The following is a 24,107-nucleotide window of genomic DNA, read 5'->3' as shown; positions in this document are numbered from 1 at the left end:
AAGATTCCCACACTCAATACGAATAGCTTTGTAACCGGATGTTGATTTGAAATATCCCAACCCAAATCCCTGTAACGTTAGGGATATGCCTCATCCAAATTGACTCTTACTTCTAAACCGTACCATCATTGCTATGTTAATCTCTTACAGAACATGCATCTTCTGTGGAGAGAAAAATTCTGACTTCAAGGGCGAGGAGAATCTAGACCTTCACTACTGGAAACACTGTCCCATGTTGAAACGCTGTGCTAACTGCAAACAGGTAGTGTAAAACTCTAATCCTCAGAAAATCTGCCATTTTTGGACTACAAAATTATAATTGAGACTTGGAGACATTTATGAGGGCTTTCTACAGTACAAATCACAATTGACCTCAATCCTGCTTCGCGTCTGTGACGAGCAACGTACGCACCAGTGACGCATATCTCTCTATTTTTTGCGTAAATTACGCACAAACTACGCTAGACTTAAGCATGACCTATCGCTGGGTTGCACGTCTATGATGCACTAATGACACTGATAATTGTGATTTGGACTGTAAGCGCTTGTTGATCAAACTTGTGAGGGGAGCTGAAAACAGTCTTGTGTTCCTTGTCTTAGGTTCTTTTATGCCAGAGAGGCTTCACTGGTAACTACCAGTTGAAGACTCCGATGCTTTCCTTACTCCTGGATATACGATCAAGCAGCCGCATAGTTAAGTGTGACATCGCTGTATCTCTCTCAACGAGTACGCCTCCATGCTCTCCGCTGCCTTCTTCATCACTCTTGATTTTTTTCACCTTCAGGTGGTTGAGATTGCTGGCCTCACCGATCACTTACTGGAGGAATGCGACGCGAAGAGCAACTTTGCAAAATGTCCGCGTTGTACCGAGGCTATACCTAAACCAGAACACCCGGAACATGTGCGGGAACAGTTGTGTCCTGGTAAGTCATGTGCCATCCATGAACTGGGGCAGTCGGTAGTCAAAATTTGTCCAAATTACTGAGAGTGCACCTTCCCGAGGCAGCAAATTACTGACGGTCTAAACTGAAAATAACGAACAGTGCGAACGAAATCCAATCATCGTATTTTAAAACAAGTTTTGAAACCTTATTTGTGACCCGCTCTACCAAAACTAGGCGCTTGTCGCATCTAAACTTGACAGGTTGATACGGACTTGTTGTTCATTTCCCTATTGTAGACCTTTTGTGAAATGTGACCAAATCAGTTTGTAATAGATTTCACAAAAGGTCTACAATAGGGAAATGAACAACAAGTCCGTATCAACCTGTCGAGTTCAGATGCGACAAGCGCCTAGTTTTGGTAGAGCAAGTCACATTTGAACGTCAAAGCCCGGAAGAAGCACCAACCGTGACAATCTTTGAATTTGAATTGGTGTCCCCGATCCCCTTTTTACTCCATATCCACATCCGCTCATTCAAATTAGGCTAAAAATGCTAAATGCACTCTTTGATACATGTACCATATGACACATAACAGCAGTTTTGAACCTTTAATAAACTGCTGCAAATAATAATAAACATATCGTTTAACTTGTTAACTGCATATGACGTCCTGGCCTAAAGGCTGTGCGTTGCGTAAGACGTTATATGGCGTCCTATGTTTGTGACTCACCTAAGCCCAGGCAACACTCAGAAACTCGATGGGAATCCCCTAAGATCGTCAGCACAGTGTAGTTGAGTTTCAGAACACTACGGGCCGCCACTGACACCAGTTTTTGAGCTGAATCATGGCATGCATGCAAGACGAAGCAGCTGTTAGATGAGGATGTGCATGTGTCAACTTATTAATTACGCAATGTGACGCGGTTAACAAATAAAAAATAACGCGGTTAACAGGTTGAAGGGTTACTTGTGTCAAATTTCACCATATGATGTTTTGACAAATGACTACGTCACTTTCTCATAAATCGGTAAGGTTTTCGAATCGAAATGCACATTTTCTAGAAATTGATGGTTTAATCCCGCCCGGACGGCTCGCTTCGATACCGTTTTCGTTGATGACGTCACAACATGAACATTTTCGCGGTCGCGTTGGTTTACATTCAGTGATTTTATAGTAAATCTAATCAAAAATGGAAAATTTGAGCTTTACATTTGTGATCAACAATTAAAAACGGACGTATTTCCGCAAAGTTGTAAATCACATCATAGTATCACTTTAAAGGCAATCAAGTTGAAATGAATCCTGTCTATCGTATCACACCGGTTCTCATGCGACTCCATTGGCTTCCTGTTAAATACAGGATTGTTTTCAAAGTGCTTTTATTTACATATAAGGCAATACATGGAGTCGCACCTGCGTACCTGTGTGATATGGTCAGACTGAGGCACCATTCCACCTACCATCTCCGCTCTGTTATTGCTCCAACTTTGGTGGTCCCTCGCACTAAGTGCAAAACCTTTGGTGACCGTTCTTTTTACAAGTCATCACCGGTTCTATGGAACCAGCTACCTTCCAACATCAGGCTTGCTGGTTCCATAGACATTTTCAAAACTCTCCTGAAACAACACCTTTTCAGGGAGTGTTTTGCTTTGTAAAGCGCCTGAGAATTTCAGTTTTTCTTTTAATTCAGGCGCTATAGAAATTCTTATATTCATTCATTCATTCATCTTTCAGCTGCTAAGAAGGGTCTGAACCACTGTCCACTGTGTCATGAGAACATTGATTCAGGAGAGGACGGCTGGAAGGACCACTTGATGGGTCAAATGGGCTGTAAGCAGAATCCTCGCCGAGTTATGGCCTTGGAGAAAAACAAAGGAGGGAATAAAGGTACTCGTAACGATCTATGAACTGCCAAATTTCTGCTACTGTTTAATTTTGTAGATTTCTCAAATAATCTTGAATTCACGAAAATAAAAATCCCAAAATAATAATTTGTTTTTATTTGAAAACGGAAAGAAAGTTTGTAATTCACCAAAATATAATTTAGATTTAAACAAAAAATTTATAGATTTTTGCAGTATTGATGAGCAGAAAATGTCCACTGTTTTGAAGCGAAATTCTCAGCAGTTGAGTTCTGAAGTGACTTGAAACAAAAGCTAACATCAGAAAGTTGAGATTGAAATTTTGGCACGATTCATGTTTCATGCATTTGACTGGAGATGTCATTATTTGTTGTGAAAGAGCTGTGTTGGAGGGCACAGGGATGTCAAATTTCCAATTTTAGGCGGAGTTCAGACTTTTTCCTCTTTGTGAATGCTAAGTTTGATGGCTGAAATGAAAACTTCTCTGTCTCAAGTCTGTGGATCCCTGCATTTTCAAAATCGGACCCATAATAAGCATTTTAGCGTTTTTTTTGTGCAAGTGTATATGTGACCCGCTCTACCAAAACTAGGCGCTTGTCGCATCTGAACTCGACAGGTTGATACGGACTTGTTGTTCATTTTCCTATTGTAGACCTTTTGTGAAATCTATTACAAACTGATTTGGTCACATTTCACAAAAGGTCTACAATAGGGAAATGAACAACAAGTCCGTATCAACCTGTCAAGTTTAGATGCGACAAGCGCCTAGTTTTGGTAGAGCGGGTCACATATATGAGACACACCACGGCAAAATGAGTCGCATGTCGCACAGAAGATGAGCCTGAAATGCACCAGAATATAATGGAAGAAATTGACATGCTCCGATTTCACAAAAGGCAGACAATAGTGAAATGAACAACCAGTCTGTCTCAACCTGTCAAGCTCAGAGCGACATGCGACTCATTTTGTTATGGAGGGTCACATATACTGTATTAAAAAGGACAAGATATTTGCAAGAAAAATGTTTCAGACTTTTTGCCTTTAGCTTATTGGCATCCCTGAGGGCAGCAGGAAGGTGTCATGATTCACCAGGTTTCAGGTCGATATTCTTTCCTTCATCTTTCAGCTAAACCAAGCGGTGGAGCTAAATCACAACCGACCAAGGGACGGTCGAATCTACCCAAGCCGAGGACAACCGCACGTCGGTAGATAGAACAACAGATGACTGCCCTCGTGATGAAGAGATGTAATGATTCCATAGTTGTCACGTACCACCACCGATCAGTGGCTTTGATTAAGCTTCTAGGAGTGAATCAAAGTAGTACAAAACGGCGAATGTGGGGTTCCTTTCAAATACGTCTGGCAAATCTCATGACACCTAGACACGTGACCATGATGATGCTGTCCTAACAAATTCATGCCATTGTGTAACACTGCTAGATTCAAAAGGAATTGACTTTGTTGATAAGTACTTGCAGGGTACTTGACGGGATCAGTTTTACTTGAATAAGCATTCCTTCCGAAAATAAGAGAATGTACCATGCAAATATGAAAAACATTTTATAAGTACACTCAGTCACACTATTTTCAAAACAATGACTGCAGCATTTGTTAATTTTTCGTAGATTTTTGCTTTCTTGTTAAATATCTGTCAGACTTATTCATATACTGTGTATATTGGGTTATTTTAGCTGTGATGACTTGTCCTTTTCTTGTCTTGAACAGTTGTTGAGCAACTGAAGCTTAAATTATGACTGACGCTTTTTTTTGTGAGAAGAATCGGTTAAAATTTACAATCCCCAAACGAAAATGACGGCATTAGACTATAAATCCATTGAACAATGGCACTTATTTCAACAGTTGATGACCCTTTTTGGCCATGATCGGGGATTGTATTAAAACACATTCTCGAGACTCCATATGATGCAGGGATATGCTCGGAAAGAGTTGACAATATTGTCGATTTTGGTCAATTGATTTGGTAGCCATAGAGGTTGTTAACCCTTTCCATGCAGAGGTTTTTGACAAAAAATTGCAGTCAATAGCATAGAGCTACACAAGCAAGTAAAAAACCCACAGGATATGACGTAAAATGTATACAGAAGTATCATTGGTAGCGCAGAGTATAAGAGCTCAGTGGGTAAACATGACCTACCAAGAACCTTAGGATGGGAGAGATCAAGTTGGCCAAATCATGTTTCCCAGCTGCAGAGAAGGCTTGAAAACCCTTATTGGGCTATTGTTAGGATTACATATACACTAGAACGTCACTGAGGACACTTGTCTTGTTCAGGAAGAGAAAATGTGATCAACCTTGGTCTACAACCAATCCCTCTCTTGAGTCAACTCAAAAAAGCACTTGTCAAATTTTGCATAGCTCCAATTAAAATTACTGGTCCCGATTACTTAAGACTTATGCAAGCTTGACTTTATTACACTGCTGCTGCTCACTTGAGTGTATATTGTATCACTGTCCAAGCACAGAGCCAGCGTTGACTTATTTTTTTTGTCCTCTACTTATAATCCTGTCGCATTGAATCTATTTATTTTCAAATTGGTCACTTTCTTCCTTGAGGCAGGATCCTCTTGGGAGATTGGAGACCCCGATTGTAATAAGAAATTAACATTCCATTAAAAGTATTTAAATATCCTGCATCAATGAATTGGGACTACCATATACGCAATATTCTTTCGTGTGGGAAATTCGGTAAAAAAGTACAAAATCAGTAGGTTTAGTACCAGAACCGTTGCAACTTGGAGACGAAGTTCCCAAAGACATTTTAGTTCATTTGGCTATTATTTTATCTGTATGAGATATCACTCACGCATATCTAATTTCACTCGTTGTAATGAGGAACCTGCAGAACTAAAAATCCAGATGGCAGCACCAGTACTAAAAGGTACACTTCCAGTGCATTTTCCATCAAAATTATTAAGTTTTGTTGATTTTCTTCCTAAAACTCATCAAAATAGATTTAAGGACCAATAAAACAACATCTTTGGTGCTATTTCCCCATGAAGAGTAATCAAGGGATGAATATTCAATCATCATTGACTGGGAAATGGTTTTCTCAACAGGCCAACAAGGCCTTATACAATGATGATGATGATTACAACCATGGTCCACTTGCCTGCAGGGCCTCCTATTGGCAGGTTTTGTTGTGCAGGTTCCTCATTGTAGTTTATCAGGTAAATGGAAGGGGTGACAGATACTTACATAATACAATGGCTAATATTTATAAAGACTAGTAAATGCTTTTACTACAGTTTTCTACAGAGATGGCTAGTGTAAATGTACATGAAGTTTCAAGTAAAAGCATTTACTAGTCTTTTATAAATATCAGCCATTGTCAGCCCTGTCTGTCTGAACGATTAGTTATGCATGAGTGAAATCACTCACGAATCAAATAAGATTGTCTTCGATTGAAGACTGTGTTTCCCACCTTGCTTCTTGTGCAGCAGTTTGAGCCCATTTTCTATTTAAAAAAACTTATCTATACTAGTATGTGTAAAGAATAAATGTATGCAATGAATTTCTGGTGCAAAAGCTGCTGAAGGCCATTCTTAACCCCTTGATGATGGTTGGCGACTAATTTGCAAAATGATGCCTTTTTAGCTCACCTCTTAGCAGAGGTGAGCTTATCCCATACCGTGGCGTCCGTCGTCCGTCGTCGTCGTAGTCGTCGTCGTCGTCGTCGTCGTCGTCGTCGTCGTCGTCGTCGTCGTCGTCGTCGTCCGTCGTCCGTTAGCAGGGCACGTTTCGTAACTGTTAGAGCTATTGAGTTGAAACTTGGTACACATGTACCCTTATGTAATGACACCTGGGAGACCAAGTTTCGGTCCGATTCGTTTCATGGTTTGGCCACCAGGGGGCCAAACGTTAAAAGTGAAAATATGCAATATCTCCCTTAATAGTAGTCGGGAAATTTTGAAAAAAATATGGTAGGTACTTCTAGCAAAGGTGCATCATATATCCTCCGGGTTTTTGATTTGACCTCCTTTTCAAGGTCACAGAGGTCAAATGGTGTAAATTAGCCGTTAGGATGTAACGATGGCACGTTTCTAAACTGCAATGACTATTGATACCAAATTTGGTACACATTTACCCCTTTAGTCAGGTGATCTCAGGGACCAAAGTTTGGTCCAATATGATTCACCACTTGACCACGAGGGGGGCAAAATCCAAAAACCTTAAAAATGTGATTATTCCTTAACTTCTTGCCCGATTGCCACCAATTTGATATCATGGGTACATCTAACCACCATACAGTATATGTCACACAGGTTTTTAATTTGACCTTCTTGTCAAGGTCACAGAGGTCAAATGGCGTAAATTCGCCGTCAGGCCGTTACTATGGCACGTTTCTTAACTGCAATGACTATTGATCACAAATTAAGTACACATGTACCCCTTGGTCAGGTGATCTCAGGTACCGAAGTTTGGTGCGATCTGATTTGCCGTTTGGCCTCCAGGGAGGGGGCCAAATCCTAAATTCTTCAAAATGCCATTATTCCTAGTAATGACTTGCCCGATTGGCACCAATTTTATATCATAGGTACATCTAATTCTAACAACCATTCAATGTGTCACCCGGGTCTTCTTTGATTTGACCTACTTTTCAAGGTCACAGAGGTCGAATGTACTGTAAATTGGCCATTTTGGGGAAATTGTAATTGCTTGGACCTACATCAAACCTAACACTACATGACACAAGACCATGCTCTTTATCCATCTTTCCTCCACATGAGGTGAGCACAATGGCCCTGGCCATTTCATTCATCATATTAGTAGCTAACTAAAAGAATGGTATAGCCCCAAAATAATCCCGTTCGGGGGTAATGAAGCCCAAAAAATACCATCCTCAAGGGGTTAAAAAATGAGGTAATTGATGTAATGGGATCTGAATACCCATCTGTTTCAATGCAAAACCTCAAAGATCCCATAGTGATCATGTCAAAAGATTCGGTGGATTTTGCATCTGAAATCTTTATCTATAGGTAGAGTATTTTAAAGAAATAAATTATGAATCACATTGTCAGAGTGAGTTGTTGTGATTTCAACCGGTTTGATTCTGTAAAGGATCAGCCAAAGTTATAACAAGCACTACACAACCAGACTGAAGCACAATCAGTCTAGGAGACACTGTCACAACCAGTCACAGTGTAGGACAATCAGTCTTGGTGATTCCAAGCATCGATACAACTGGTCCTGATAGAGAGCATGCACTGTCACTACCAGTCTCAGTGAAGGAGATTCCAAGCATCGATACAACTGGTCCTTATAGAGACAGTATGCACTGTCACTACCAGTCCCAGTGAAGGACAATCAGTCTTGGTGATTCCAATCATCGATACAACTGGTCCTTATAGAGACAGCATGCACTGTCACTACCAGTCTCAGTGAAGGAGATTCCAAGCATCGATACAACTGGTCCTTATAGAGACAGCATGCACTGTCACAACCAGTCTCAGTGTTGGACAATCAGTCTTGATGATTCCATGCATCGATACAACTGGTCCTTATAGAGACAGCATGCACTGTCACTACCAGTCTCAGTGAAGGACGATCAGTCTTGGTGATTCCAAGCATCTTTACAACTGGTCCTTATAGAGACAGCATGCACTGTCACTACCAGTCTCAGTGAAGGACAATCAGTCTTGGTGATTCCAAGCATCGATACAACTGGTCCTTATAGAGACAGCATGCACTGTCACTACCAGTCTCAGTGAAGGACAATCAGTCTTGGTGATTCCAAGCATCGATACAACTGGTCCTTATAGAGACAGCATGCACTGTCACTACCAGTCTCAGTGAAGGACAATCAGTCTTGGCGATTCCACGCATCAATAGAACTGGTCCTTATAGAGACAGCATGCACTGTCACTACCAGTCTCAGTGAAGGACAATCAGTCTTGGCGATTCCACGCATCAATAGAACTGGTCCTTATAGAGACAGCATGCACTGTCACTACCAGTCTCAGTGAAGGACAATCAGTCTTGGTGATTCCAAGCATCGATACAACTGGTCCTTATAGAGACAGCATGCACTGTCACTACCAGTCTCAGTGAAGGACAATCAGTCTTGGTGATTCCAAGCATTGATACAACTGGTCCTTATAGAGACAGCATGCACTGTCACTACCAGTCCCAGTGAAGGACAATCAGTCTTGGCGATTCCAAGCATCGATACAAATGGTCCTTAAAGAGACAGTACGCACTGTCACTACCAGTCCCAGTGTAGGACAATCAGTCTTGGTGATTCCAAGCATCGATACAACTGGCCCTTATAGAGAGAGCATGCACTGTCACTACCAGTCCCAGTGAAGGACAATCAGTCTTGGTGATTCCAAGCATCGATACAACTGGTCCTTATAGAGACAGTATGCACTGTCACTACCAGTCCCAGTGAAGGACAATCAGTCTTTGTGATTCCAAGCATCGATACAACTGGTCCTTATAGAGACAGCATGCACTGTCACAACCAGTCCCAGTGTAGGACAATCAGTCTTGGTGATTCCAAGCATCGATACAACTGGTCCTTATAGAGACAGTATGCACTGTCACTACCAGTCTCAGTGAAGGACGATCAGTCTGGTGATTCCAAGCATCGATACTTTTGGAAGCCATTCCGAGGCAAATACTGTCAAAGAATGAAAATATTTTCAGTGCAGAGGTTGTCTTTGCTGGAGATGACCATAAAGTGTGTCCCACATTACATGCCGTTGGAATTTTGGACAAGCCCCCATGAATAAAAGTTAGTTTATTAACAGGTCTGAACACCTTAACCCTCTACATTTACACACTTCATGGCCAGAACCACATCACAGAAAGAATGCACAGGAAAAGTATTTTTAGACAACAAAAGAAGTTTATTCAATAAAATACTTATTTCATAATCATACATTGTACATCGCAATCTCACAAAGCAAAACAATCCTTTCATTCCACATCTACCAGGAACTTTCACTCACGGAGCTAAACTCTACATTAAAGGGACTATATTGAAACCAAAGAACAACTACAGTCCCTTTAAGAATACTATTCTCAATCCCAACAACATCAAAGCATAATCTTATAACACAATCATATTATACAAGTCACACTGCAAGTACCTAGTGTTATTTGAGACAGATAAATGATTGCTGCGACATCAGAAAAGTAGAAAATATTTTCCATGTGTACCTCAGTCAACAGTGTTTTGAAGGCAATTTAGATTCAAATTTGATAAAACCAGACCTCAAAATGACACTAGAGTACCAGCCAAAAGGCAGTTATATTTACATTCTTGGGGTCTGTTCAACAAATAACTTGAAGATCGATTCGGGTGTTCCTCATCTTGTTTTCTCTCAACAAGAACGTTTCAGAAGTTAAGAAAAATTGTTTTTACCAACAATAACGCCTTGTCAATTTCTCTTTCAAGATCCAAGTCGCGCTAAAACCAAAACCAGCCAAGTGTATAACACGTACATGTATTTACATGTACACACATTTACATGTACACATATTTACATGTACATGTATTTACATGTACACATATTTACATGTACATGACTGTATTTACATGTACACGTATTTACATGTGCACGTATTTACATGTGCACGTATTTACATGTGCACGTATTTACATGTAAACATATTTACATGTACACGTATTTACATGTAAACGTATTTACATGTACACGTATTTCTCAACGAAAACGTATTTCACCACTTCTGAATTATTACAATGCCGAAAGAAGACATAACCATACATGTTAATTCATTGGAACCACAAACAAATCATTTTATGAACAGACCCCGATTTCATCAGCACGCCAAGCCCACCCCCTTTGTAACAGCAAACTCATAGCGTAGACTGGTCAAGGAACATACACATTATCATGACCTCGTCCCTAAGTATAAAAATATAAAATTTACAAAAACACGTCACTCCATTTAGATGAGAAAGTGGAGAAGAGGAACGATTCCAACACAATTCATGGCATCAGTTATTATTAACAGCAACAGCTCCTGATATTCAGGAAAAATCAATCGATGTCCACTGCGATTATTTAAGCATACATCAATCAGAATCTTTAGGACCCTCACAAATAACAAAATATAAGATGGTAAGACATCACACCCAAGACAAGTCTCAAGGAGGGCTACACAAATTACTGCTGGCCATCATATGTGTTAACCTAGATTCTAAAATACATGTACCTCGATTTAGAACAAACCACCCTTTACAGTGTTAATGCACTACATGCATGTGCAAACAAAGCCTTGTTTTGGATTTAGCGGCTATGGTTAGGCAACCATAATTGCTTGGGTTGGTGCAAAATGTGGAAGCTGTCAAAAAGATTTGAAACCACATTTAATGTTGTTTAATTTTGAGAAATTTTAAATTTGATACCTCACTGTCGGAATTGATTGTCTCATCAAAACCGCTCAGGGGGAGCTGAAATGTTGGCTCCACCCTGGCAGTTTTGGTTATGAATTCCTTAAACCCAACTCTTTGCACGAACTCTGCGACAGCCAGTATTAATTCGAGCCTCTCTTCCTTGAGGTCAGGGTTTTCACTGATGATCATACTTCGCATGTACCCAAGATTAAACAACTTCATTTTAAAGTCCTTGAAGGAGGGGGGGGGGGGACTACAAGATACCAACAAATGGAGATTTACGAAGAAAGCAGAGAAGACTACAACTGGTTGAAATAGATAACTGAGACTTAAGTCGATGAAGGAGGGGGGGACTGCAAGATACGGAAAAATGGAGAAATCAAGGATTTACGAAGAAAGCAGATTATACTACAACTGGTGGAAATAGTTAACTGAGACTTACGAGGGCTTTAAAGGAAGTCTAAATACATTGTACACATAAGGGAGCAGATTCAGGCAATTCATCACCTCAGTGAAACTCTCTGCAGAACGCCCTAGGCCGGCCGACTTCCTCACTGAAGACGGTCTGACTGTGAAGCGTGCATCTCGCAATTTCCAAATGCAGCAGTCTTAATAGTGACTCTCCATGGTGTGATCTTAGAGAACTTCCAGATTGAACATACAAGCCACTTTTAAAGAGATCCAGTCACGGCACAAATCTTTAATATTTAGACCAGGTGAAAGGGCTAAAAAAAATTAATTGGTGATTACTTCTCATGGAGCTCATCCGCTACATAAATCGACTACCTGAGGGGAACTCGAAACTCCTAACACTTAAATCAATGGAAGCTTATTCCCGCCTTAGGTTTTAACCGGGCCGTTCAAAACTCCCCATTTTTATAAGCGTTTCACTATAGGTTTCCTTTAACCGGATTAATTCTCAAATCAAAATGACAGTGTTTTTCCTTTCAACAACATCTCAGAGTAGTTCATCCAAATGATTCACTGATAAAACATGGGACAAGAAAGTTGCGTCATTGTTTCTCATTCACGAATTGCCAAAAATAGACACTATAATGCTGAATAAAATTGCAGATAATTGCATCCAGAGCCAGTCAGTTATAGCCCCGACATGTTTGACTATAAAAGTGCAATCGTTTCGCAAGCAAAATAAAACAATCAAGTGAGAAAGTACAACATACTCGGCAGAGAAGGGGATTACAACACCGAGGTACAGGTCTATCATGCAGCAGCTGCACAGGTTTCTTTCTGGAACCCCTCCCTCCCTCATGGGGAGTTATCTGGGCAAAAAACCTTCCCATGAGAAACAGGGACCAGTCAACACATTTAACACTCATTTTGTCAATAAAAACATTACATTTTAATACTGCCACGCACTTCCTCCAACCACAACCACAACCACAAAAATCGGTTTACCACCACAACTTGAAAAATCTTGGCGGGTGATCTCGAGTTCTGACTCCACCAAGCACATCAGGTCTCCTCGCTTGGTATGTTTTCTAAGTATTCATATCATCCAATGTACAATGTTATGCTCATCCAGGATTCCCAGATTCCCGCCTCGCGTCAAATGTCCCACATTTAATCTACATGTACAACATGTTCCAGTGGAAAACATTTATTTTGTATAGTCTACTTTATACAGTCATCAGAAAAAGAAAAGACAAAAGACTGAACATCAAATCTAGCTACTTGAGACTGACTTTCATACCATAGAATCGACAACAACACGTCTCAAATCGGTGCACCTCCCACAAAGTGTAAAGCACACAGGGAATTTCATTCCATTGACCGAGACACATCTGCAAGGCCGCAGCATGGACACTTATCAGAGCACACTCAGTAATAGAGAGGTCTAGCTCCATTCCGACTGAAAGTTCGAGTCCGAATGGAAGCGAATATGGGCAACCATGATGAAATAATTTGATGGGCAATATCCACTCGTGAAACACCATCACTTGGTAGAAATGATTGGCGTCTTTTCAATCTATTCAGCTTATCAATACAGAATATTGAACTTGTATTTCGAGTCGTAACGAATAGGAAAACGACTTCAATATTCTCGATTTATGCGCGTATTTGATAATAGGACGCCACATCATTCTCTCGCACGACAGTGTTTCATCAGCGGCAAGCGTACATCACATCATTTAGATTAGAGGTACTCACTGGGGACTACTATTCAGTCTCAGGGTTTCAGTCGGTGTGAGAGTCCAAATGGCGCTAAACCTCGCTAATGACCAGTTTTACAACTTGATAGCTTGTCGCTGGACACAGCTTTTCTTAGTTGGCGACGTTTCTCTGATTGTGTCCAACTTGCAAAAGTTTCTCAGACTCACAAACGATAACATCACAGATTGATCATACAACACACTGTAAAAACTTCAATGAAATTCTCCATTGTCACTATTATTGGTGAACACAAGTATATACCAAGTGACTATTCCACCCATTAATGTCGCCGTCATAAGTAAACTTCAAGAGTACAAACTCTACAGTTAATGACTGACATTGGTTGCCAACACAATGGTGTCTACAGGAAATCAACAACAGATTCGAAACAAAGTCTGCGACGTCATTGAGAAGCCACACTGCGTCATGATGTCATTCAAACTGTGAACTTGGAACAAGAGAGATGCAAGTCAAAGCCAGCCACCCTGAAGAAGCCTAGAGGGGCAGAAATGAGTGTCGGTGGAGAAACACAACAATAGGGACCAGTGGCCTTGTTGTAAACTAGTTACAAAGCCAGTTTTACTTCTTCCAGCCTACAGCAAAGTTCACCATCTGCCAAAATGATGGTCGTGTTCCAACACACAGTGATGTTATTTTTGCTTGGATAATCTTGGGAGGAGCCAAGCATGCAACTCATTGATTGGACAGACCTAGATGCATGCAACACACTGTTTGATTCAACTTGAAAAGGAATTGGGAGATTAAAATCACTGTGTTTCATCCGAGATATCTGAACACCCTAATGCACCACCAATAAGGGCAGGTCTCGTTACAGTCTATTAGACATGCCATATTGCCAAATTGGTAGGGTAGCCTAGATATGCAACGTAGTGTATCTTTGTGGGGATGAAGTGAAGGAGCCAAACTCGCGCACGACCAAAGTTGTCCAACCGCAAAAGTCAAAGTGACGTGACTGATATATAAATAAAGTCGAGCAAATGCTTTTACTTCAATTTTGTACAGAAACGCCTAGTGTAAATGTACATGGAGTTTTAGATAAAAGCATTTGCTAGTCTTTATTCATATCACCCAATAACACCAAGGGGTTTTCAACAGCAATATATATCAATGCCAGACATTCTCCTTCAAGAGAACTGACCCATGAACTGTCCCAACCATAAACATACCACCCATCTGAGAACATGCAACCGAATCGATTCGAAGAGATTGAACAGGAAACGAGCACACAGCTGACAGAGCTCCTTGCACCAGATTAACACCCTGAAGGTCCAGCCACACTGAAGTTTGTGAAGCTAATGTTGGGGAAAAAAACGACCAACTTTTTGGCAGACAACCGACACAACCATATCAAGCTTGTCCTGCCCGCAGATCATTTTATTGTCCAACCATAGCATTTTACACCTGATCCAAATTCATGTACTCTACGGGTGCTACCCTAACAGGGAAACGCACTCTCAGTAAGACTCTGACAAAAAAAACGCATCAGGTTCACTCGTAACTGACTCTCCCAGGCTGTCAGGCAAACTGAAAAAAGATAACAGTCTATTAGCAACCACAGATTCACCACTCGTCTTTCACTGCCAGACGAAGGAAATTCTTACCTCTGGATCCGGTGAGTTGGTGGCTGAGATTGAGAAGACGGTGGGTGGGTCTCCTGTGGTACTGCAAAAAGAGATGGATCCACAGGTTTAGATAGGTGGCATCAAGTCAACAAAACCTCCTAAGAACTGGGGATTGGACCCCACTTCTGGAAGTCTGAGGGAGACAAATATGTTGCAGGAACACGCCAAGGCATGGCGTTTAGTCTAACGGAATAGCACGGGCCTTAATATCCCCACCACTCACCAATAAAGATCAAGTCAACGGAAGTACTGATTTGACAATGAATAAGGTGATGCCAACTTGCCACACTGGAAATCCCTCTCAAGTACAAATAATTTATTTACCAATTTATGATTCCTTGTGGCAAGTTATGCAAGAATATACACCATAGCAAATTGAAACAAAGAGATATTTCCAAACTAGATATAGTTGAATTCATGCTAAGATTAAGAATCATTCATCAAAAAGATAGTCCATATTTCAGCACTCAACTTTAGAACTAGCAAAGGGAGTTTAATCTAAATAGTTGAATAACGAAAAACGCCCCCAAAAAATGTTGAGTAGTCATTTTCAAAAATCAGCAGATATTTATAAAATCAGAAATTGGGAGCTGTGGCTATTTTTTTTCATTGTTCAGTGCATTTTGCTGTACAGTTATTTCTGCATGTGTAGCAAATAAAGGAATCTCAAAATTGGAGTTTATATTCAGACTCTTTTCAGGGAGTTGTAATTCTGACTGCCCAAGTCTCAATTCGGAAGCGATTATGAATCAAGTCTCGTCAAAAACTGACCATTGTCTAATGGATTTTATGATTTTTAGTCTGAAAGAAAATGGTACCAGTAAAACTGCCAGAGCTTTTAATTTCCATATCTGCTGGAGAATTCTGAAAATAACCTCAAATTTAAACTACAGTAGAACCTTGCTTGGCGGACACCTCTCTATTAAGGACACTAGTTTTGGTCCCAAATTGGGTCTTTCCATTCAACTTGCCCTCTCTAATCAGGACACCTCTCTATTAAGGACAGCATTTATCAGTCCCGAGGGTGTCCTTTAGAGAGGTTCTACTGAATTTTATCTACTTATTCATGACATCTTGAGTCTTCTCTGTACACGAATGCCACCTTCCCCAAACTGAGCAGGCAGTAGCATAGTGAATACTTAAGGCAGCTCTGAGGTAGAAGGCATAATCAAGTTTGTACAATGGAACCAATTCCCACTGTGGACAATAATACACGTAATATCACTGGAAAGAGGAGCCAATTAAGCAGTTCCTTTGTTATTTTGGTGTGGTCAAATACAATTGGTCAGGAAAATCTCCACCCATGATTTTGAAACAGGTTATTGTTCAATGTACAGCTTACATGTAAAATGTACAATACTCTGTTTCCAAATCATGAGACAAAGGACAAATTATTCTGGGCCACCCTGTAGTATGTGCACATGCAACCGCTAAATGACGAAGTATGTTGTCAAAGGACTCACACTTCGCAGAGCATAACAACCCTACCATTGACCACAATGCATATTACACCATACAGCGAGAGTAACCTCGGATCAACTCACTTACAACAAAACAGTCGGAAACACACACAGTTTCGAATCTGGCTTTCTTTATCGGTACAGATATATAGAAAAAGATCAGGACGACTATTCAACTTAGTAAAATATACTGCTCACCCATACACTGTCACTGATACGGTTTAACAGTCATAACATGAAGGAATCCCACCTCTGGCTTACAGATCAATTACAAGAAAAGCCTTGTTCTCACAAAATTCAAACTTCCGACACCACCAGGAAAACTCACATACAAAGACACTTGAAAATATCTCAAAGCCTCTCTAAAATCTTACTCCATTCTGCCTTTCAGTCACCTGTAATACTCTCTCCTAAAATGACTTTGAGATTTAACAAGGCATGAAGAAAGGATTGAACATTGCTTAGAAATACATGTAATGCCCAATAATGGGGTAACTTTTCGGATGCTCACATCATCTAACATTCATTCAGGAATCCTTGAAAATGGAGTTACTAACAGGGATGAGCAGTAGGGAGCTTCCACACTGACATTGTGACAACTGAAACAAGTTTAGGTTGAGGCAATTTCCCTTCAGGTAGCGGTAAGTCACACAGCAAACATTTCAAATGAACTATAGATCAGCGACTGGCTGTTACATGACTTGCACTAGGACGAGGTTGTTTCATGCAGGTCAGTGATTGGCTGTTATATGAACACCGCACACTAGGTTGCTTCATGGCAATGGCGATGAGCCTTGTAACAGATACGTGTATGATGTAACGTCCCACTTTACACCATCATAATTTTACCAAGATCAAGTCTGCAATTGGTGTTAAAGTACTTATTGTATTGAACACAACACAACACAATATTCATATAATAATAGTTCCTTGCAAAAAGATACTTTGAGAATTTAAAATAATAAGTTCCTGTTTAAAATCACATGAATCAGGCTCCCATTCAAAACACACTATACATGTTTGACAGCATTTCTTCACTTCAATTAAGTAAGTTATTCCAGTAGATGGAATGTTCCGCCATTAGCCTATGTGTTCGTAACTTACAAGACCTTAAAAATTCAGGATAACTGAACCAGGTGGTCTATTGTTTTATTTTTACTTTCAAGTCTATTTCTCACTGTTCAAATTACTTCAAGGCTATACTACAGAACCAGACCGAAGTCTCTAATCGGTGTACCCCCATTTCGCCTACACCCATTTCGCCTATTACCCATTTCGCCTACCCCCATTTCGCCTACCCCCATTTCGCCTATTCACCATTTTGCCTACACCCATTTCGCCTACTAAAAAGGAAAAGAGTGGTGTGCGCTGGACATTTGAACAATTTTATGATGTAGGCAAAATGGGTAATAGGCGAAATGGTGAATAGGCGAAATGGGTGTAGGCGAAACGGTGAGCAGGCGAAATGGTGAGTAGGCGAAATGGTGAGTAGGCGAAACGGGTAAATTTTGTAGGCGAAATGGGTGTAGGCGAAATGGGTGTAGGCGAAATGGGTGTAGGCGAAATGGGTGTAGGCGAAATGGGGATGAACCCTCTAATCATTGACTTCAGCACGGGGTATGCATTTTTTCGGACTACACTCTAAAATATTAGAATAGCATACTTTGAAAATGTGTACATTATTTCATCAATAAATACAAGACATACAATCCAACCACACACTTCTCCAAATCTGTAGGAATATTATGATATACAACATCTATAGTGGAAATATTCACACGGGAAACACACAGTATAAAAACGATCGAGGACTGAGGATTTCTGAGAAAATATCAAAATTATCAACAAAATTTGTTAGACAAAACTTTAAGTCTTGAAGCCATTACGTTAGAGTCTCATCATTATCATCGTCATCATCAAAATTGCCTTAACGTCCTATTTCGACCCTTGCCATTTCAACAGGGAAAGACTCAAACTGTCAAAGGCATTTAGCAACCAGTCATGCAAGTCAAGATCACCTGTCCTCAGTCAGTTAATAAGAAACAGGCCAAGGCTGTACATACAATGTGGCCTCCAAATAAACTGTCACTCCCCACACATAGTAAAACGAGATTTGTTCACATATAACTGATGCTGTCATTAGCCATCTCACTTCTCCATCAAAAGGGGGCGTCAGTCACAAATAGGCCCAAATGACCTCAGCAATCCAAATATGTTAGCACACCAAAATCCTCAACCATCAAACACACAGATCATGAATGTCATTTCGAGCCAATCACAGAGTCCCTGATATTGCCCCAACCGGTCCCATTCCCCGAATCACTCCCACCAGATCCCCCTGATCCACCACCAGGGCCCCAGCCGCTGAAAAATCCATTATTACCACCCATATTATTACTACTGGAAGAATTATTACCACTGTTGTACCCACTGCTGTAACCTCCTCCCCCACTTCCACCACCCCCACCCCCACCCCCACCCCCACCACTATTATTATGGCTACCACCACTGCTCATTGGATTATTGCAGTCTCCCCCACCACCAGAGTTATTGCCACCGCCCCCCGAATTAGTAAGGCCCAACAAACCCCAAGGATTCTGACTCAATGCAGCCGCAAACATTGCTGGATTCAACGCAAACTGGCCTATTCCCATCCCCATTCCACCCATGCCCATACCACCCCCCATATTGCCACCCATGTTACCACCATCATTTCCACCACCACCACCACCACTGCCACCACCACCACCGCCGCCGCCGCCACCACCACCACCGCCTCTATTTCCCATGTGGTTGTTCCAGTTCCCACCCCTATCCCCTCCTCCTCCACCACCTCTCTGGCTATTATAATTATCACTGCGGTCATCACGACAGCCCCCCACACTGCTGCCATCGCTCCTCCTCTTCTCCTGATTCTTATCATTCTTGGGCGACGCTGCACAGACATGCACACTCACGCCATCTATCAAGTAGTCGTTCCCCAGGAGATCCTGGGCCACCTCCGCATCCGCAAACGTGACAAACGCAAACGCTCGGAACGGTTTAGGAATAAAGACATCAGTAACGTCGCCAAACCTCATAAAGAACTGCCGGAGATCGTCTGCTGTCATGTTCTCTGTCGTCCTGCCAACAAACACCTTCCTCGGTCCATAGTCCTGTAAAACGTTAGCAATTAAGATAAGAACAGACTCAGGGTGGCATGAAATGTGAAGTGTGCCCGAATGAAAAGTTCTGGAATATAATGTAGAATGCTTCCTGACAACATTAGGCCATTCCAATCGATACATACTTACTCCCTCAATGCGGAAACGTGCGTAAGGAGAAGTCGTGTTGTAGGCCCAGTTTGCAAGAGGATGGGTAGAATGGGGTAATTGAAGCCCCTGCCTATGTATGATATTGATTGATATCCCCATGCATCAAACAATGCAGGGGCTATTAACAATAAACCGGGGCTACAAATACCCCATTCTACCTCACAAGAAATGTAAAATTTTTCTTGGATTTGTGCAGTTCTTTTTTATGTCTGAAAATCCAATAAAACTCAAAAAAAATTTTTCAAGTGTCTGTACTTAAAACCTGCAATAATATGGGTCATCCTTAACAGCGTCCACCAGGTTTAAAAGCAAGTATAAAGTCATCAATTTAATGAAATCTGATCATAAACGAAATAAGCAGTCTGACATTTTCCACATTTCCTGAATGTTTCATGACATTTGTGTGCTAGAGTAGTGAGTTGTTGTCTAAAATGTAGCAGCGACCTCCGCCCAGCCTGTGGCCATGTTGGATTTGACTGTTAGAGGAAATGATTCCCAATACTACAGTAGCCTTGTGATGTTACTGTTAGACAACAACTCCCATACCCAAATGTCAGGAAGTTGTCAGGAAATGTGTTTTATGGCATACTTATTTCGTTTATGGCTGCTAAATTTTATTTTGATGACTTTATACCGGACTTTAACCTGGTGGATGCTGGTGGGCGATGGTGGACGCTGTTTAGGATGGCCGATAACATGCAACGAACAGATGAAAAGATAATTCACTCACCGTGCTGCCGACTTTAGAGTTGGGTATTCGAACTTCACAGCGTCGTCCATCGATATAATGCCTTTCTTTCAAACAGGCCAGCTGCGCTTCATATTCTCCAAACCTTATAAAGCCATAGCCTTTTGATTTGTTGGTATGAATGTCAGTTTTGATCTAGAAAACGTGAAAGAACTTTTGATATCAATCAATCAATCAATCAATCAATCAATCTTTCAATCAATCAAACAATCAATCAATCAATCTTGGCATTTGTAGTGTCCTCTAATTACTCATATCAGTCATGAGATAATGGGCCCCATTCTGAGGAGGAACACAACTGTATTGAATTTGTGTCCTTGGGCAAGACACAAGCCAAATATCATCAAACATAAGTCATTTTCGGTACAAAGGATTTGTTGCTATAGGGATGTGTATTAGTCATCAATAGGAGACTTGTATTTGTCTTTTATATCAATTGGCTGACGTTAAATCATAAACACCCATCTCCCAGATGCAATTGCAAGTTGTTTTAAAAAATAAACAGCACATGCAGAATCAGACAAAAGACTGAAACCTGCATAAATTCTCTTACCTGGACCAAGAGGACTTCACCAAACTTTCCAAAGTATTTCTTCACTTCTTCTTTTGTTGTTTTCCATGGAAGTCCAAGCACTATTAGATCACTGCACTTTTTGTTCTCCACCCGCTTTGTCTTGGCATGAGGATTTTCCAGTCCATCATCACCTTTGCGTTTACCCTCTGTAATACGAAAAACATTTACAGTGGAACCTCCCTTAGCGGACACCTCTCTACAGGCCTTTCGATTACATCATTTTCACACCGCTATATGGTGTAGGAAATATGGCATGTCCCCAAATTAGGCCCTGAAAAAATATCCCCAAAATAGAAATAGATTTTTTTTTTTAAGGGGTAATTTGACCCCCTGAAGCGTTTTTTGACACCTTAAATGACCAAATCTCATCCTAAATAGCCTAATTTGATACTTTTCATCCTAAAATTATGAGTTTTCAGGTGCATGTGACAATGTCAGTCAATAAGGACGTCAATGTTCAGGCAAATTGGCACGACGATATGTCCCCAAATTAAGCTAAAAAGCAAAAAAACATGTCCCCAAAATAGGCTAAAAAATTACAGGGTGTAGAGGTCTCCATGTAATTGAAAGGCCTACTCTATTAAGGACAACCTCTCTATTAAGGACACTAGTTTTGATCCCAAATTGGTTGTTTCCATTCAGTTTGACCTCTCTAATCAGGACACCTCTCTATTAAGGACAGCACTTCCCAGGCCCAAGGGTGTCCTTAATAGAGACGTTCTACTACAGGTACATTATCCGCAAATTGTCAGAATTAGTGAAGTTGGAGACTTTAACAAAAACAATTCCGTACAGAGTGATCAATTAACATATTTTATGAAAAACACTGTCAATGTACTTTTTAAAATCAAATTATCTTTGCACAGTATACGATATTACTAGTTTTTAAAAACACAGTCACATCTATGCTACATCTTGTGTACATTTCAGTTCTATTCACAAGGTTTCCAAGATAGATTTCCAATTTTCTGAGCACCCAAGTTATATGGCAACGAAATATGAAAAGCTTCTTAATCATAGGCACCACTCCTCAGAGTCTATGTTGATGTTCAAGTATTATTCACTACCAGCTGAGTATTTAAAAAGATGATGAACATTTTTATTGGACATAGACCCAACATGTTCATGTTTGCCCTAGGCCGAGTACTAGATAAATACCGGTGACAACGTTAGGCCATGTTCTGATAACAATCAAATTGAGATTGTGAAAGTCGCGACTCCCCAATCTACTTTTCCATGTGCAATAATTTTCTCTTCTTGGGAAGTTCAATGCCAAACAAGTTATACAGTAACATTTTAAAAAGCTTTCTGATTTTGGACAGGGCAGTTGCATCCGCTTGTGATAAGGCAAAAGACACAACAGACATGAGACAACCGAAGTTTACAACACTTTTTACCTTGGATGAGAAAATGACATCATGATATAGATGAAATGGAACAAAGATGAAATTATGTCATGAAATGAAATGTTATGGTCAGAGATTACATTAAGAGGACTGATGCTTTACGATGAATTCACATCACAAATGATGTATAAGTGTAACTCAATGTAAAATTTTAAATGGAATTATGCAAATTTAAAAAAAAATTATGTGACTGTACATGTAGGCCTATAACCGTCGTCCATGATTCTGGTTGCAATGACATGAATGATGAATGCTATATTTTCACAACACTTTGGGAGAATGATAGTTTAAAATGGACGCAGCCTCCACATGTCCTAAGGGCTTTGACAAGAATGAACACACCTTTGAGAACATCATTTTACGATCACAAAAATGCCATTGCTTAAGGTGAACTTAAGCCTAAGGTTTTCAATTCATGTTGAGTTTTGTTAATAATGATTACCAATTTGGGGATATCTACCCCAGTCCAAATACATGTACTGCATTTCAACATGTTCAATTTCAAGCTAGAAATTGGGGTCTATACATGTCCCCGGGGATTCATGTCATAACCAGCCTACAGCGATCCAATGAATGATAAAAACTCCAGTCCAAATGTACAGATACAACTTAAGATGTACTCATGTTTTACGATTATAACTAAGTTAAACTTAAATTGGTCCCTGTGTCTATAACTATATATGAATCAGAAATAACACGGGACAGGTTTTGACAAATTTGGGCCCAAGACATTCCCTTGGCTGTGGTTTCTGTTTCACTTTTTTTCACCAAAACACTAAAAAAAATTTAGGCACTTAGGCCTATATTAAATTAACAGGGATACTGTTCACCATTTTGATGGCCCTAGATCTTTGCAAAGATTGGGGTTATTGACCCGACCTGATCACGAACTTGCATCCACAAACTGAAATGGCAAATGTCAATATTGGCATTGTGACGTTTACGGCTGTTGCCAGAATTATGTAGGCCTATACTAGGGCCCAGCAGGGCCCTACGACATATCAACTATCAACTCTTGCTTAGACTTAAGTTAGTGAACGCATCACCAAAATATCCTGGAAGCTACAGTGCTCCAACCTTTTTATAGCACGGTTTCAGCTGTTCGCCTACCGACCGGAGTGCAGCCTACCGTATCGGCACCCCCAGTTCCCATCCCTATCTCTGCTGCATTCCGACTCGTCGTCAGTAGGCCTATGCACTGTAGTGCCAGTGGAGTCGCAGTCGGTCGATCTCGGATCTGGTTGGGATGGGAAATGCGAACCACAACACAACATCTTAATCTTTGTTTTACAAATATAACTTTCAATATATCCGATTCAATACCTTTAGGGACTAGATTAACTACATATTTGATATTGCCCCAATGTCCTTCCATATGCTCAGGAGGGTGGAGTTTTCCATCAGCCAAACGAATCCCTCTCCATCTCATTGAACCAGCTTCAGGATGATATTTGAGTCCACAGGCTCCTGGATATTGGGCTGCTAAAGTGGATAACAGAATCGTTCCATCCTCTTCTGATGGAAGCTCGATGGGCTCTTCTCCATCAAGTTCAGTTACTTGTACGTATTGGATCATTTTGAAGGCGCTTTCGATGAAACAACGCCTAAAATGATAGGCGATAATCACAGCAAATTCGTAAAATTTTGAAGAAAACAAA

The 24,107-nt window shown here is 40.6% G+C and overlaps 2 protein-coding genes across 6 annotated transcripts in view; one reads left to right on the top strand and one right to left on the bottom strand.

The window, feature by feature from the left end:
• Positions 1 to 7,787, top strand: part of LOC135496589 (centrosomal protein of 104 kDa-like) — a 53,046-nt gene extending 45,259 nt beyond the window's left edge. For all 5 annotated transcript variants that reach the window (XM_064785968.1, XM_064785970.1, XM_064785969.1 and 2 more), the window contains 4 exons: positions 151 to 262; positions 786 to 924; positions 2,621 to 2,773; positions 3,875 to 7,787. In XM_064785968.1, the coding sequence (XP_064642038.1) occupies positions 151 to 262; positions 786 to 924; positions 2,621 to 2,773; positions 3,875 to 3,957 (487 nt within the window). In that variant the 3' untranslated portion in view covers positions 3,958 to 7,787. The remainder of the gene's footprint in view (positions 1 to 150; positions 263 to 785; positions 925 to 2,620; positions 2,774 to 3,874) is intronic.
• Positions 7,788 to 18,668: 10,881 nt separating this feature from the next.
• Positions 18,669 to 24,096, bottom strand: LOC135497199 (TAR DNA-binding protein 43-like). Its single transcript, XM_064786944.1, has 4 exons — positions 23,773 to 24,096; positions 21,023 to 21,189; positions 20,452 to 20,604; positions 18,669 to 19,562 (listed from the first exon to the last, which is right to left on the bottom strand). The coding sequence occupies exons 1-4, from the start codon at positions 24,023 to 24,025 to the stop codon at positions 18,669 to 18,671; spliced, it is 1,467 nt and encodes a 488-aa protein (XP_064643014.1). The 5' UTR covers positions 24,026 to 24,096.
• Between the last annotated feature and the right edge of the window lie 11 nt (positions 24,097 to 24,107).

The sequence above is a fragment of the Lineus longissimus genome, chromosome 12, assembly GCF_910592395.1.
Source record: "Lineus longissimus chromosome 12, tnLinLong1.2, whole genome shotgun sequence".
Classification (NCBI taxonomy): Eukaryota; Metazoa; Nemertea; class Pilidiophora; order Heteronemertea; family Lineidae; genus Lineus; species Lineus longissimus.
This window is presented reverse-complemented; position numbering and strand designations above follow the sequence as displayed.

Coding starts and splice junctions, on each gene's coding strand:
- LOC135497199 (XM_064786944.1), bottom strand. CDS start 24,025: ATGATCCAATACGTACAAGTAACTGAACTTGATGGAGAAGAGCCCATC. Junction 21,190..23,772: donor AGTTAATCTAGTCCCTAAAG/GTATTGAATCGG, acceptor TTCGTATTACAG/AGGGTAAACGCAAAGGTGAT. Junction 19,563..20,451: donor ACTCTAAAGTCGGCAGCACG/GTGAGTGAATTA, acceptor AACGTTTTACAG/GACTATGGACCGAGGAAGGT.